The sequence below is a fragment of the Echeneis naucrates genome, chromosome 7 (assembly GCF_900963305.1).
Source record: "Echeneis naucrates chromosome 7, fEcheNa1.1, whole genome shotgun sequence".
Taxonomy (NCBI): domain Eukaryota; kingdom Metazoa; phylum Chordata; class Actinopteri; order Carangiformes; family Echeneidae; genus Echeneis; species Echeneis naucrates.
Window position 1 is genome coordinate 24,809,395 of NC_042517.1, and position 16,390 is coordinate 24,825,784.

At 40.9% G+C, this 16,390-nt stretch overlaps 1 protein-coding gene across 1 annotated transcript; it reads right to left on the bottom strand.

The window, feature by feature from the left end:
* Positions 1–1,322: 1,322 nt before the first annotated feature.
* gss (glutathione synthetase) lies at positions 1,323–15,278 on the bottom strand. Its single transcript, XM_029506450.1, has 13 exons — positions 15,024–15,278; positions 14,235–14,383; positions 12,116–12,261; positions 11,875–11,950; positions 11,260–11,399; positions 10,940–11,056; positions 9,211–9,291; positions 8,604–8,681; positions 8,395–8,464; positions 7,708–7,902; positions 7,480–7,561; positions 3,812–4,001; positions 1,323–2,888 (listed from the first exon to the last, which is right to left on the bottom strand). The coding sequence occupies exons 2-13, from the start codon at positions 14,364–14,366 to the stop codon at positions 2,765–2,767; spliced, it is 1,431 nt and encodes a 476-aa protein (XP_029362310.1). The 5' UTR covers positions 14,367–14,383; positions 15,024–15,278; the 3' UTR covers positions 1,323–2,764.
* Positions 15,279–16,390: the final 1,112 nt, after the last annotated feature.

The window sequence follows — 16,390 nt, forward strand, 5'->3', positions numbered from 1 at the left end:
AATTTTCTCGAGTGACTTCATAACAAGATAAGTTAATGCCACAGGTCTAAAGTCATTTAGTAATTTGGGGGATGCAGATTTGGGAACTGGAACAATGATGGAATCCTTCCAAAGTGAGGGGACCTTGTGAAGCTGGATGGACATAGAAAATATGAAAGTAAATATGTCTGCTTGTCAGCACAGTTCTTCAGAACATGCCCTCCGCTGCCATCTGGGCCAGGGCTTTTCCTTTCCTTCCCCCCAAAAAAAAATTTGCAAACCTTACTCCTGTCAACACTATTCTGTGAAGAGTGACGATTCCTCACCGACATTAGTTATGAAAACATTTTCAAAAATGTTCAGTTCATTAGAGAGCACCAGATCAGGCCTTGCATCCCCATCATGGACTTCACCCCTCCCATGCAGGATGAGATCTGCCTGCCCTTAGCATGTAGCACAAAAAGAAACATATGATGAAACCGCATCAGTTAATTCATCAATATCCTCACAAACATTTGTGAACAAATCCCAATCCGTATTGTGAAAACAGGCCTGGAGGCAGTGGATTGATTCCTCTGAAGGTGAGACGTTCCGTTTAGATTTTTCTGCTGGTAAATAATTTTTTATTTTATAATCGCATAATGGTCATTGTGACCTTTAATGTCAAACTGCCCAGTGGAGAGGATTCTGATTTAATAAAGCTGTGAATCATTGTTTGTGCTGTTTATTATTTTGACAGACTTACGATACTCTGAGACTGAAGTATTTCTTTATTCAATGCTTTTGTTCTAGCTTTCTTTTCTTACAGTATAAACCCTTAAATGCATCATGGGTGTGTCGTGATTGTATGAATGATTCACAATGTGTTATTTATTTATTTTATCATTACAGTTATAGTTGTAGTGGTAATAACACCAGCAGTATTTATTACCTTATTACATGTTCACCACTCAGCTGTGGAAGCTGTTGAAACTAAAGCATCGTATGATCACCAGGTTGTGCATTTCAGGGTGAAGGAATCGCAGCGGAATGTCTCCATGTCATGCTCACGTGACTCATGAATAAAAACAGCAAAACAATGTTTTATTTTTATTGTTTATATAAACAATAAAAACAATCTAATTGGGTCCCATCATGTGATTAATGACAGCAAAAAGCAGCTGCTTCGGGACACTTAAAAAAGACAAGCTTTCTCCAGTGTTCCTTCATTCCTGTTAACACAGGCATTTTCTGATATTTTTTAGCATTATGGCATATTGCCTCTCATCCAGAGTTTGAGGGCAAACTGCTCCGAACTGCAGACACAATAACTCAGCCTGGCATTTGAATTACTGTGGGGGGAAGCTGCAGATGAAATGTTGTTTTTGATTTTTTTTTTTTTTTTTTTAAATCTGTCAAAGTGCCAAAACTGCAAAAAGCCAAACCAATGATATGAAAGCAGCATGAAACTAGACAGTAACATCCCTTCTGTTGCTACAAACAGTATAAAGGTCTTAAAAAGTGGCTTTTTAATCGAAAAGTCCAACATATTCCTGCTTTGGTTTTCCTTTAACAAAGTCAACTTTCCTTTTATTTACTGAGCAGCACGTTATATATGAAGGCTCAAAGGGGAAAGAATGAAATATATATAACTTCAAATAATTAGTTTTAATTAGTAATGTTTTCAGTTTATGAATTGCTGGTCTCGTCTGGATATTGCATGTAGTCTAACATTACTCGCTAACTGGCCGGTGTTGTCTCTTGGCGGCTGCCAGGGCAGCTCACCCATTGCTGTGCTGGGCCTGGGGGACTTTTGATTCTCTCATGGCCCCTCACCCCTACGGCCCTCCGGCTGAGGTCCAGGTCATCACACCTGCCCCACTTCACCCACCACACACACTTGCCACTACATTATTGCCCACAACCACAGATAGGTACACCACACATTTTAAATCCACCACACCTTGGTGTAGAGCTCAGCGTAGGCTGCAGTGCTCTGACTTCCTGACCACCCTCCTCTCTTTTCCCACAATCTTAATGCACCACACCATTTCCAGGGTCACAGGATCACGGTGCAGGGCTATGCTTCCTCCATGGGGATTGAAGAAGCACAATAAAAGGGACATTTTCACTAATCATGGTCCTGCGCGGTGGGGTGGTGCTTGTGGCCAGCTCTGTCAGGTGCCCGGCGTCTTCCGCATTCTTGTGGCTGGGCTCTACCTCCTGGTTCGGTGCGGTCCTGGTTCCATGGTGGCTCCTTGGTGGCCCCAATTGGTCTGGAGCTGGCCAGCCACCTGGTGGCTTACCCCAAGACTACAACTGCATCAACATACAATGTTTGACACCATGTGGTGCTTAACTGTGACAATGCAGACAAACATAAAAAAAAATAATAGTAACACATTGAAGCATTTAAGTCCCATTTTAATTAATTAATAACACATTAAAGTTAATTAATTCTTTCAATTATGAATTAAAGATGTATTCATATATTTCATTCTGTCCCCTTTGATCCACCAGTTATGTTCAAATCACATTTGTAATCAACTACTATCTTAAAGTTGTAGTGTGTATTAGTGAACATGACTTGTTTTCAAGATCATTATGCCCTCGGAAGTCACTGATATTGGTTGGAGCTGTGAATTACACAAGCCAAAACTAAACACCTCTGATGGCAGTACCTTGATCCTGACACCGATTAGCCCACCCTCATCTTCCCGATGTGCAACAAAGTACAACCTTGACTTTGCTTTAGTTCATTTTTTCATTTTGTTTGTCAATAAAATAGAAACGGGGATGTGACGTGTCACACAAGGAGAGGATTGTCCAGCACAGCCACTCCAGCTGCAACACCCCCGTCTGGATGATTTGAGCTCTTGGTCCTTAGCAGATGACCCACACACTCATTCTGCACCATATCCTCTCCTTGTCTGTAGAGAAACAGACAAAAGGATTTCAACATTTCTGGTGCAAACAAAGCAGGAGTGCACTTCATTCACACAAAACCAGGTTTACTCCAAATTATCAAGTGGATTGGTCAGTGATAAGACCAAACAATGTGGTGCTTTTCAAAAACAGTAAATACTGATGTTTTGGTCTCCTGTCTGCTGCAATACAAATATTAAACATTTATCAACAAGCAGTTGTGTGTTCATGTAGCTGATGTGGAGCTGTGCTTCTGGCAGCACAGAGTCATTTCATTGTACAGCACTACATATTGTATCGCAATCTATGGGGAAAATGATTCTTATAAAACTGATTTAGTAAACATCTTCATGCTTCAGGTCTTCAATACAACATGATGTTCCCATTTAGAGGCAAATAGACCATACAGCAGGGAATGGTTTACGTTGCGGGGCTAGTGTGTGACTGACCGAATATACCACCCCATCAGGAGAGCAGAGAGCAGATTAAATCCAACCATCACTCCTCAGTTTCACCTTCTGCTCTCAGGTTTTTTGATGCTTGGTGTTTGTGTCCAATGTGTTTCTACATCACCTCATCTACATCTTCTTGAATTAAATGGATCAATAAATGACGCTTCAGTCTTCTGAACATTTTCTTTTCTTTTCCTCTTACCATGAGATGAGAAGATGGAAAAAAAAAAAAAGAAAGACAAAGAGTCTGGGCTTATTAGAAGTGAATTTAACATCGAACTAAAAGTCGTAAATGGCATAAATCTGCTTTTATACTTTAAGAAATTTGGAGTTACACTTCGCCATCGGTTTACGGTGCAGCTCTACGATACTGAGCAACTCTTCCAGCTACATTGAATATACAGCTTCATTTAACATCTCAACAGAAACAGATCAATGCACACAACATATTTAACAGTGAAATGGTGATTACACACCTGACGTATGCACCAAACACTCCCAGTTCACTGAGGCAGTTACTGATCTGCAGGGGAGTGCCTTGTGTCAACAGGAAGTTGTGTGCAGGGGAAGGATGGATTTTATCCATCAGGATATAGGCCATCCTCTCTGTGCTCTCCTTCAGTCTCTCCAGCACCTGGCAGATCTCTGATCCATAGATGTTGTTACCTTTGAAAACAAAGCAGACACACCACAATTACCCTTGAAGTCTACTGTGACAGAAAAATTTAACAAAGACCCTAAAATTTGTTAAATAGTCCAAGCTGTTCTAAAGCATCCACATTACCCTGATTAATGGGAACAGCTCTTTTAATCAAAGACCTCAGTCCACCTCGACTCCTTTAACCCTGCCAGAGAGCGTGGGTGCAGAACTTTAACGCTGATTTGGTACATGCCTTCTTCAGCCAGAGATGTGTCCAGCTGAGGAGTTGGCCACCTTCCTGCCATTCCCCCACAGCTGGGGTAACAGACAGACAGGGGAAGCTGTGCTCGATCTCATTACTCCACTGTTCAAAGAGAAAACAATCTTCCACAAAGTCTTTGGAGATTGTGGCAGAGCAGCAACGACCTCCTTCACCACTTTGTTTATTAGCCTGATAGAGGTGATGTTACCGCCCTCATTCAGGATGTCCATAGATGATGTTGCTATCTGTCAGACATCAGTCACACACTAGCCCTGTCATCATCTTTTACTGCTCCCAAAAGCGCTCAAAGCTCAGGCAGAAGGTGCTGTCTTGCAATAGTTTATTAAAAGACAGTAGGTCTTAGCCATTTCACTCACTGAAATTATTACATCAATACTGACAAAATAATGATCTGCAAAACCAACAGGACCGCTGTTGCTATGAAGTAACCTGTCTAATCTGGCTACACTCACCCTGTTATTGCTGGCCCTCATCAGCATAGATGTTAACGAAACAGAACACAGAGTTCTCTATTTTTGCCCTGACAAGCAACAGCAGGGTCTTCACCACTTCAGTTATAGATAAAACAGTTGCATTTGCAGCTGGAGTAAACTGAATAGTTACACCAAGAGCTAAAATTTGTGCCATTGCCACGGACAAATGAACCCTTCCACCATAAGCCCCAATCTAACTTATCCACTGGACCAGTGTGCATCTCCTGTAAAAACAGCACAGTGTTGAAACCTTAGATATTAAAGCTCCCTTCTGTCTGTCTCTCCCTCCGTTAAGATTCAAAGATCCTATATGAAGGCTCCTCAGTGAGAGGTCAGAGGGAAGAAACAGAAAAAAAAAAAGAAACAAGCATAGAACAGTGAAGAGGGGAAAACACTGTGTGAGACATGATTGTACTATTTTTTTAAATCCTTCTTGCAGTTCTACCTTTTGTAGCTTTCCTCAATGTTGTGATATGCTTTTTGAGGCAGAAGTGTTTCTTTTCATCGAACAGGTCAAAACCAACCATTCAATTCAGTATATTAACATATCTCATGAACTTGCCTGCATCGCTGAAGTAATCTGTCACTCGAACAGACTTTTTATAATTGCGAACCAGAAACTGATTTATGTCCTCTTAGGGAAAGATCAGCTAGATGCTCCATAAATTGATACATTATCTGACTGAGTCATACTCCATGTCATCTCCTTCACATGATACCTGACTACCAAGATTCCCAGTTTGATTTCTGCTTACTGAACCAGTGGAAGCTAATTCCTCAACAGTTTCTGCAGCCTGTGATTGTACTTCAGTGTCTGAAAACTGAGAGCTGCTCAGATTCTCCACAGAGACAGAAACATGTTGCTTCTTAGACTCACTCTGTTCCTCCCCGTCATTACTCGCTGAACGTGAACCAGTGGTACCAGCTGCTGTGCGTGCACCACAGCCCCCTGCCTCACCACCTGCGTTCAGCATCAGATGCCACCTTAGCGCGAGCTGAGCCGCAACATGCAGACACGCAAAGCGTTTGTGTCCCACACCCCCACACTCCAAGCATTTCATCTGTCCCTAGCTTCTGTAGATTCATTTATACCAACATACTCATCCTGCTGAAGCCCGGTTTTAGTGATACAGAATAAATCCCTAATATGAGCAGTGATTAGATCATCAGCTAACTGGGATTTGGATGATAATCTAATATTCAATACTCCACATTTCAATCCAAATTGGGGGTAGTTTTAATTTTAATTAATTCTTGTTTTTGCCCCTCTTCTGTTCACTTTAATCGATTGCCTAAATTTAGGAGGTTGGGAGACAGACAGTTTCTGTAGACATTGGTTATATTCTATTCTGTGCAGGGAACCGCTCTGTCTGAGGCACAGAGAAGAATGTAAAACTGCAGCTCTTCCTCGTCGCCTACATTGTTTTATGGACACCACCTTGAAAACCAGTGGTATAATGACAACTTGCGGCTATATATGTAAAAAGTGGTCAGATTGGGCAGGGGGCCAGAGAAAATGATGGCGTCTGACATCATCTTTGAAAAATTACGTAACCCCACATTAATCATTGTGACCGCCAACTGGCGTAGTTGGGTGTCATTACTGTTAACATCACTTACCACTCCACCATAATTATGCTTATCCTTAGCCACCAGTTTCAGATAAGACAGGATGTCGCCTGCTCTGGCCCCAGGGATGCAGTTAACTATGGCCGCTGATGTCACTAACTTCATGTTCTTCAGAAAAGAACTGCCAATAACTAGAGTTGATTTCTCAATGGGTGTGTCGCTGAGTGGGGAGAACCTGTTGGAAAGGTGAACTGGTCTCTTGTCTCAGACAGTCACCCAGCCACCCTGACTAGTTCCTGGCTGCTCAGGAACTGCTGGGGGGGAAGTAACTCTCTGATCTTCTCTAGGAGCTGTTCTGAGACTTGCTTTTTTGACATCTTCTACATGACAATGACATCTTTGAGTTTTGTGGATAATGGACGTTGTTGGCTCTGGCCCCAGGGATGCCTGCTTCTGCCACTAATTTCATGTTCCTCAGAACAGAATTGCCAATAACTAGAGTCGGTTTTTCAGCAGGTGTGTCGCTGAGTGGGGAGAACCTGTCGGAAACGTGAACTGGTTGGTGGTGAACTGGTGGCTGCTGCCTACAGCTAAGCCTCTTGTCTCAGACAGTCACCCAGCCACCCTGACTAGTTCCTGGCTGCTCAGGAACTGCTGGGGGGTAGTAACTCTTTGAGCAGCCCCTAGAGGAGATCAGCACAGAGACTTGTTGTTTTGACCTCTACTACATGATAATGACATCTTTGTGGTTTGTGAGCAATGAGGGACTAATTTGTAGAAATCTCTGTTAGCATTGGTTGGTGATTAAAATGTCCTGAAAGAAAAGTGGTGTGTGTCTTTTTGCCAGGAGACATTCATATTTTACACAGAGAGAAATATTGTCTGATTAACAGCTTTGAAACAAAAATGCAGAACAACCTCAGCCATACCTGTTTCTCTGCTGAATTCAGGAACCTTTCATGTAGATCTGCAGTTTGTTTAAGGATTAGGACTTAACTCAAGACTTCTCTCTGAAACAGCTCTGTCTCTGGCAGTCTTTCCTACAACATTAGCCAGGCAGACCAATCCGAACAACTGGTGCTATGTTTTGTTACGTTATTCACAACCACAGCCATGGTACACATTGCCATGCAGGCACTAACACTTGCATTAAGAAATGCTTCAGATCTTTTATCATACCTCCTCCTTCTCTCTGAGGCTTCAGAACAAACCGGTCTGGTGAGGCTAAAGCCATGGCCACAGTTTTATCACCCTCTGGGCCCTGAAGGAAACATCAAAAACAGAGAAGCAAAAGAGTGAAGCAAAACGGGCCAAGACATATTAGAATTTATCATCAGAAGGCAAAGGTTTTAATCTCGATACTCTTTGTGAAATGTTTCTGACTTACACACAAATTCAGACTCTCACCATGTCTAAAGTGTAGAGGCCGGTGAACGTAGCTCTGATCTGCTCCACCACCTGAGGCTGGTCAGGGAAGAACCTCTCCAGAACTCCAGGTCTTGTGAGGACCTGCTGGACCTTCTTGGTTCCAGCCAGGTGAGTGCTGATGTCCGGACACTTCACAGCCAAAGAGCGCTCCATCAGAAGACGAGCATCCCAAGCCTGTACTAAAAAAATAAAAAGTGAAGCATAATACACAGCTGTCTGCACACTACAGACTGACAGTTATTCCAGAGTCCAAATACACTGGTCACTGTTAAGTGTGACTGGAAACTAATATTTTATATTGCTTAAATGTCTTTCTGCAATTTCAAAGTTGACAACATTAGAGTGAGCTCAGAAAGTATTTCATGTCAAGTTTTACACGTGAACACATTTCATTTTCTTTGTTTCGGTCAACATTCCTGACAAAGTAGCATGGACATTGGACAGCATTAATTTGGACAGGTGTTTTTTTTTTTTTTTTTTACTTCTTGGCATTTCCACTCATTCATATGTTGCTTTACGAAGAACATAAAGTTTGTTGTTCTTCAGAGTCAGAGTAAAATTCCAAACTGACCAGATCCATTTTTACATGCATCAACTCTTGCCAGTTTCACTGTACATGTTGAATGCACTTCAGCCAATACAAGTTAAGTAGACAGAAGTGGAGACCTGTTCAGACACGTAGTTCTGGGGCATGTAGCCATTCCTGAAGTACACCACTGCAACCTCCTGGCCATTACTGTAATAAAAGGACTACGGTCAGTAACACTGATTATGACTTCTAATATCTACTCCATGAATAATAATAATAATAATAATAATAATAATAAATATACCACTAATAATAATTATACATTTAATGACACAGAAGTGCTTACACAAATAGCCTCTTGTCCTGATCAAGGGATCCGGTTTTCCAAACATCTTCAAACCGTTTTCTAATTGTGGAAATGTTCCTGGAACAGAGGCAGAAAAAGTTTGGTTTAATTTTCCTCTTCACCCTCCACCTGCAGGGCGAGTCTTCCACTAATCAGCAGGTGAGTGGTTGAAAGTCCGCCCCTCCATGCACATATTTAAGATGTAAGATATTTACAAACTTTGATATGATGGCCGCTCCATCAGTGTACAAGTGCAGTAGAAGCTCTCTATCAATAGCAGTAGAAAGCCCAGTTCATGCTACTATGTATGAGTCAATGAGCCTCCATTGGAAATTGCTTTGAGCAGCCAATTAAAATCAAATAGCACAGTATAAGTGCAGTTCAGGTACCAATTATGTCTCAGAACTGCAGCACGAGGTCACATGGGTCATGTAAAATAAGTGAACACAGAAAATGGGCAAGAGGCATCAAGGATATTTATAGGATCTTTATCCTATATGTTATCTATATGCTATCCTTGATTGAGCGGATGGAGATAAGCTTTCCAAAATTTCCATATCAGATATAATATCAACTAATGCAACAGGTCTTTGTATGACAAACCTACCTTTTCCACAGTTCATTCTCTATATATCGCTGATCAAAGATGTTCCTTTGGCATTCCTCCACCAGGAACATGACAACTGCCCTGCAATGACAAACTCTGTAAGACGCCTTCACCACCTTAAAAATAGAAAAATAAAATAAAAATAAAAACAGGACTCTGGATAACGCACGTATGGCTGCTGCTATTGTTACCAACAATATGGTTCCCTGGTTTCTTAATCAATGAAAAGCTGGGCTGCAGAGATCCTGGTCCACAACAGAAACTTGGCTGGACCAAAACATCTGGGACGCTGGTGTGCTAAACTAAAGAGCGAACAGGACCCACACTGAAGCAAGAATCAGAACCAGAAACAAAAATGCTTTCTTAATCCTCTGAGGGAAATGTTGTTGTTTGGTGGTTATTCTTCTAATAGATAAAGAATTGTTTAGTCTGATGGCAGAGGGAATGAAGGATTATCTTAAGGCACATAATGCTGCACTTATATCAGTAGACGTGCAAGCCAATAAAGAATCAAACAGGACATTTCCACACACCCTGAACCTTTTCTTTTCTAGGTTTGACCAAAAAATGACAGTCTACATCTAACCACGGTAGTGCTTGATGCAGCAGTGACGTGTTTACGTCCGGTTAAAAGTCATTCAAATGCACAAGCTTGCAAGATGGCTGACACAGGTAAAACTCTGATAAACAAACCATCCAAACTTAAGTCTGACATCTGGAACCATTTTGAATTTAAAACAAAGCACAAAGAGGATAAGAGCAAAGTGGTTTGCAAGATCTGCGAAGCAGCGCTCAGTTTGTGTAGAAACGCTACAAAACTCAGAAACCACTTGACAAGGTATCACACTACGCTAACGTTAGCTTCCGACAGCAAGCTGTTCGGAGCAAAACAGAAGAAACTGAGGGAATCACTGACATTACCCGCCGATTCCCCCCGCACCATAAAAATAACAGAGGCCATCGCAACTTTTGTTTGCAAAGACTTGCGTCCATACTGTGGGTGATATCACTGCAAAAAGGAGCTGCCTAACCCCAGATCATGTCACAAGAACCTCAGAATTACCAAGTGAGAACAAAGTTACAATCACAGGACTTGACTTAGGACAGGTTAAGTTTACTTTTAGGAAACAAGTTTGAGTCACCACTATTATTATCATTTTGCAGATTGATGTGTTTTAAAGACTTATCCTGTCTCACATCAAAATTGCCCTTCCCGCTCATCATGTCAAGCACCAATGCAGACTAAATAGATCAACATAAGATACATTCATCACAGCTCTCCACACGGCCCTTACAGACAAGGACAATGAGAATACCTATACCAGGGTCCTGTTTGGGGATTTCAGTTCCACTTTCATCACTGTCATCTCCCGTAGATTGCTGGAAAAACCGAACAGCCTTGATCCAGGCAGCTCACTATGCATTTTGATACTAGATTTCCTCAACAGACCACAGGATGACGAGGTAAAAGATGTCATTTTAAAAAATGTTATCATTTGCTCCACATGTTCAGAGTAAGCTTCAGCGAGTGTCACACTAAATATCAGAAACAAAAATCAGATCTCTGTTGCAGAGCAATGGTGCATGAAAAAAAAAAAAAACTTTTGGAAGCAAATATGCTTTTGTAGGCTTAATGGGGTTACTTCAAAATGAATTTGCTGAGGTGTAAAGTCTGAAAGACAAAAAAGGTTAAACAGCCCAATCAGTCTAGACTCTACAAAATCCCAACCTCTCTGATCCGTAGAGCTCCCAGGCTTTAGCTACTGCCGCAGCCAGACCAGCAGCAGGGTTGTTGTCCATGATGCGTTGGCTCTCCTCCAGCCGGCCAGCCACCTTGAGGATGTGTCTGTTGAGCAAATATTATAACCTGCTCACTTAACTTTATTTGACTATGTGTGTGTGTGTATATATAAATAAAATGTATTTCCAAATCTAATAGAGAAAAGAAAAGAAAAATTGCATGAATCTGCCGGCAGGTAGGTGAGATACACTGATCACAAGGACATTTTCCATGACAGCTAAAATATGAGCACAAGCTAACAGACTCACCGGTGCACATCAGGTGTGCGTGATGAAAGGCCTCCAAAACTAGCAGCAAAGGTATTGATCTCTATCTGCTTTAAAGATGACATCCCATCCTCTCTCTGGTCGAGCATGTAGTCAGACCGATTGAGACCCAACACAATAGACTGAATAAAAAGGACAAAGCACAGAAACAACACAGAGTAGATTATGAAAAAGTGGTAATCTGCAAATATAGTATATTATTTATTCATATATTTATTTTTTCTCCATTATGCAGGTTTTGTTATTCACCACGAAATGACAACTAAATTAAAGTAAGATCAAATGCACGAGAGTAACAAAGCAATAGGATGATTTGAATGATGTAGGAGGATGGATATTTAGCGTTTTTTGTCTCATAACTCCTGGTTGACCCTACTGATGGTGAAGCTTTGATACAACATTGTGCAGCTTGAAAAGAGAAGAAAAGAGCAAATCTGTAACCAGTCCTTCTCCTTTATATAAAAATTGTTCCTTTTGTAATGGACACACAGCTTATCTTCTCATCTCAAAGACAACCTTAAAGTTGGCGATAATCAGGGATGATGCCAGTATCAGCACTTTATATCACTAAGGCCTGACAGAAATAAGATGACATACCTGAGACCTTCCTTCTTTTAGGATCTGCTCGTGGATCTTGAACAACTTGGCAGTAAAATCATCCACTGTGATAGTACTACAATATAGAGAAAGTCATACTGTAATTTTGACAACTTCCCCTTGAAAACTGAAATAATTTCTCAATTACAACATTTGGAGTTACATGAAGACAGAGCTCAAAAATAACCTGATCTTTAGGAGACGTTTTTTATGATGAGTTCATCATTAGAAATCATACTACCTGGCAAGAGCATCTTGCAGAAATTCTGGATCTCGGCTGATCTTGTCCACCAGTGTGTTGTAGTGGGTTTGTACAGCCACAGCCTGGAAGAAGTCTTCCTTCGGCACAGGCGTTGGAAAGAGTGTGAACGGGGCATAAGTGACCAACTGAAAAACATAAGGAGCAAGTTTTTTACAAATTCAAGACAAATAATGTTGACATAAGAAAACTATCAAAAACCCAAGCATCATGTAATGTGGCCATGTGGGCGATGAAAATGACTCGCCACATAAGTAATTGTTTATTCAGGCTTAATGAAAATCCAGAGCCCTACAGCAGAACAAATTCCTGACATAACTTTACACTGAACACACTCATTAAAACAGGACAGGCTTAACTGCCCTCAGGCAGCAGGTCATGTCCTCTACTACAGCTGGTTTTCTGCAGGCATCAGAGAATCTAATTTAATGTTTTTGTTTTGTTTTGTTTTGTTTAACATATCTTTAATGCCATTTTACATAACTAACCATGGATACTGTGTGTGTGTATACACATGTATAAAATACTCATATTTGAATTACAAGCATTTGACAATGATGAAACTGACAATATTCAATAAAATACATATCTAATTCAAATAAACATCTTTCTATAAACAGCCACTGAATGTAATGTGTAAGCCAGTAGTTCCTTTGAGAACCCCCCACCTCCACAAGCTCTAATTTGGTGATAGACCATTCTCTGGGCCTCAGCGTTATTAACGGCAGAATTTAGTTTTATTTTTGAAATATGGAGTAAGTGTGTGAGTGGTGATGCACCACAGTATTCAGACAACAGAGTACCTCCGCTTGCAGTGTCACGTTAGAGCCGAATGCAGTTTGAAGGTCGCTTGTTTTTCTTTCTGTGGGGCTCCGCTGGAGGTTGTCACCACAGTGTAAATTATGGTGGAAGCAATGCAGGTTGCTTTGTTGGTCAAAGCAAAGAAACTCAGCACAGTTAACTGCCATACGCCTTTTACAGTTGCTTTCGGCAGTTTCATTGCATATGAGATTATGAGATGGCATTTATGCCCATTGTTGTAAAATTTTTCTTCAGGTTTCCCATCAATGGGCTGCAACTAGGTCCTAAATTCATCGTCTTCAAACCACTTGGTTGGAATTTGCATTTCTCAATTTTCCTGAGTGTTGAATTTCTCTGCTCTGCTTCTCGAGGAGTGTGCCAAAATACACATATCAGGATCAATACTTACTTTTTTGTTTTCTTTATATGACATCTAACAACCTAGAGCAAAACTTAATTCAATGGCTTAAGCAATTCTTTTGTAATATAATCAGCTGGATACGTTACATTACTGGTTTTATCTGTCTGATCCGGCGATATATATATATATATATATATTTTTTTTTTTTTTTTTTTTTTTTCATTTTAATCAGAAAATTCATGATAAAAGTGACAAAGCTTTCATGGTATTTGGAACAAGAGAGTGCCTGAGATGAAATGATGCCCCTGTTGAAAAACAGTGAGGACATGGAGCACTTTATTTTCTTGCACAGGCAGCATTTCTGATGGATTTTAAAAGAGTTCAGCCCTTCAAGCATCAAAATGGGAGTGATGACCACAGTGATCATACTGTGACAGCCTCACACAATGGGGCTACTTATTCACTTGTAAATCAATGTCAAAATGTAATGTCAGATTACAGAGAAAATTCTGTTACATTATATCAGATGGTGCACAAGCATACAACATCACTTCACTTCAAACCCAGGCATGCATGAATGAGAAGTGAAAATAACAGAGCGGAGGTATGATAAGTCTTATGGTTGAATTGGGGCTAATTGCTTTTATGGAAACCAAAACTTTGTTTGTCTCCACTGTGAATCGATTTGTTCCTGAAATAAGCCAAGCTTGTTCACACCTGGTATTAAAGTATGTCTTAGATGAACAAATTACAAGTAGAAACATGGAAGACACATGGAGAAAGGACTGATCGAATGAGGAGGTAGTCTGGGCCACATTCTTTAGCAGCTACAGAATCACTTACTCACCTAACCAACAAGGTTAACAGGTTGCAATTGATACTCTCTAGAACATGAGGGGAAAAAAAAAACTAGAGAGGGCTTGTTTTTCCACTACTCACCTCTGATGAGTTGGGAGTCTCCTGAATCCTCATGAGGACACCCTGCAGAAGAGCATAATCCTTCGCCACGTCTGCTAGATCTTTAATCAGTGTTGAGTCCATCTTCATGTGGTCTGGTATCCCCTGGGCCATTCTGATTCACCTAGGATCTGTGCAAAAGTCCAGCACATCACAAATGTAATTCATCAAGAAGCAAATTAGGGGACTTCACTCTTAATGCTATTATTTCCAGACCACTTAGCAATCATTGAGCCTTTGCTTTGTGTTTTTTAGGCTTTCTTGCTTTTGCATTACTTTACTTTACAGAAACCTTTATTAAATATAATGTCGAGCAGTCGTGTAACTATTTCATGGTTGAATATGCTGCTGATGTGAAATAACTTAATTATTACCCACACAGCGCAATATGTATTCATGCTGCTGCTTCATTTTATAACACTATTTTAACAAAAACGTGTAGTTGTGTGTGTACACACACACACACACACACACACACACACACACACACACACACACACACACACACACACACACACACACACACACTTTTGACTGCGACATCTGTGATTTATGCCACTTTTAAATTTCTTTTTTTCTTGAGGTGCAACTTAAGATGGTGCATAACACGGAATAAGTAATTTATTAGTGTGCTAACTAAATTAACAACACAATTGGTGACGTTTTAAATTTTGAAAAAAAGTGAAACATGCAACAAAAACATACAATAAATGGGATTATAAAATCATCTTCCTGGGTAATATGAGAATAAAAACTTTAGGCTTAATTTACCGGTTTAACAAGGACCAGTCCAGGTCCGAGTATGGCTGCAGCACCGAGTGTAAGCTAGCTTTAGGCTAACAGCTCCCTTCAGTCAGCTGTCGCGTCCTGCTCGGCGGCTCCTGCAGCCCAAACCTGTCCAAACCTGTCGGTCCCTTCGGAGTGGACAGAAAGGCGCCTCCTGTCCACAGCAGAGACACCGCAGAGACACAGCAGAGACACCGGTGTGGTGTGTCCGTACACACTAACTGTGACCGGTGACGTGCGGGCAGCGGAAACGGACTTGATCCTGATTGGACGGGCTGAGCCCTTTGCTTTCTCCAGCCAATCAGCGCTCATCACGTCACCAACCAGCGTTCCCTGCGGCTGAAAGAGTTGAGGTGGGATGAGAAAGCACTTCGTCTTTCTGCATGACCCAGGCAGAGCGGCTCCCTCCTCCATGGGCCCTCCACCGGCTGCACTTGTAGCAGTGACAGACATAAGCATAGCACCTGTAAAATATAGAAAATAGTAGGCTACTATTGAGTCAGCTCAATGAAATTGGCTCCACTTGTTTTACCTTCATATAATTCAAACGTAGGTAATTATTCATGTTATTATTTATTATATAATGAGTATTTATTTAGCACCAATGTCATAATATTTCATGAGTTCTATTTGTTCACTATTTGTTCAGATATCTGCATCTATAGTTGCCTGTGGGCTATCCAAGCAAACCAAATTCAATCTTAGTCAATATTTATCCATTATGTTCCTTTTTTATAAGTACAGTTGTAACTACACTACAACTCAAATTACAGAAGCAAGCAAAATGCAGATAAATGGGATCACCACCCTGGTTATGTAGGTCAAACACAGACTCGTCCCACCCACTCTCCCAGTTACCTGACTGCTTTCCGCAGTTCATTATCTGATGATAATGATTCCTCCTCCTTTTTTCATTCCCTGAGGAATAACTTGGCTTCATCGCGGCTAAACGCTGATGCATTGGACATGTGTGCAACGGACGGTCACGACGTCAAGTTTTTTTTTTTTTTTTTTTGTTAAATAATCTTTCAAAAAATAGTAAAACTCAGCTCCAAAAAAGGGCAAAGGCATTTCGGCATTAAATCCACAGAAAGAGCATGAGGAGCAGCGATGGGCAGTTTTCAATATTTCTCCAGAGGATATCTGAGATTATAAAAAGAAAACATCCCCAATTATCGTTTTTGTCTATACTGTGGCAATGCCAGATCCTTCTGCTACAAGTCAATGAGTTCAATAAAAAATGTTTTCCTTCAGTTTTGTACGGTAGCCGACAAGGGCCAAACGCACTACAACGGCCAAATGTGTCTCAGTTAAAGAGAACAGCTTCAAGTTCAGAAACTATGCAAATTCGC

What these genes read in the sequence shown, in the direction of transcription:
- gss (XM_029506450.1), bottom strand. Translation starts at nt 14,366, where the DNA reads ATGGCCCAGGGGATACCAGACCACATGAAGATGGACTCAACACTGATT. An exon ending in AGAACTACGTGTCTGAACAG is followed by an intron (nt 7,903 to 8,394) that starts GTCTCCACTTCT and finishes TTTTTAGTACAG; the next exon opens with GCTTGGGATGCTCGTCTTCT. An exon ending in GCCTCAGAGAGAAGGAGGAG is followed by an intron (nt 4,002 to 7,479) that starts GTATGATAAAAG and finishes TTGTTTTCAAAG; the next exon opens with GTAACAACATCTATGGATCA.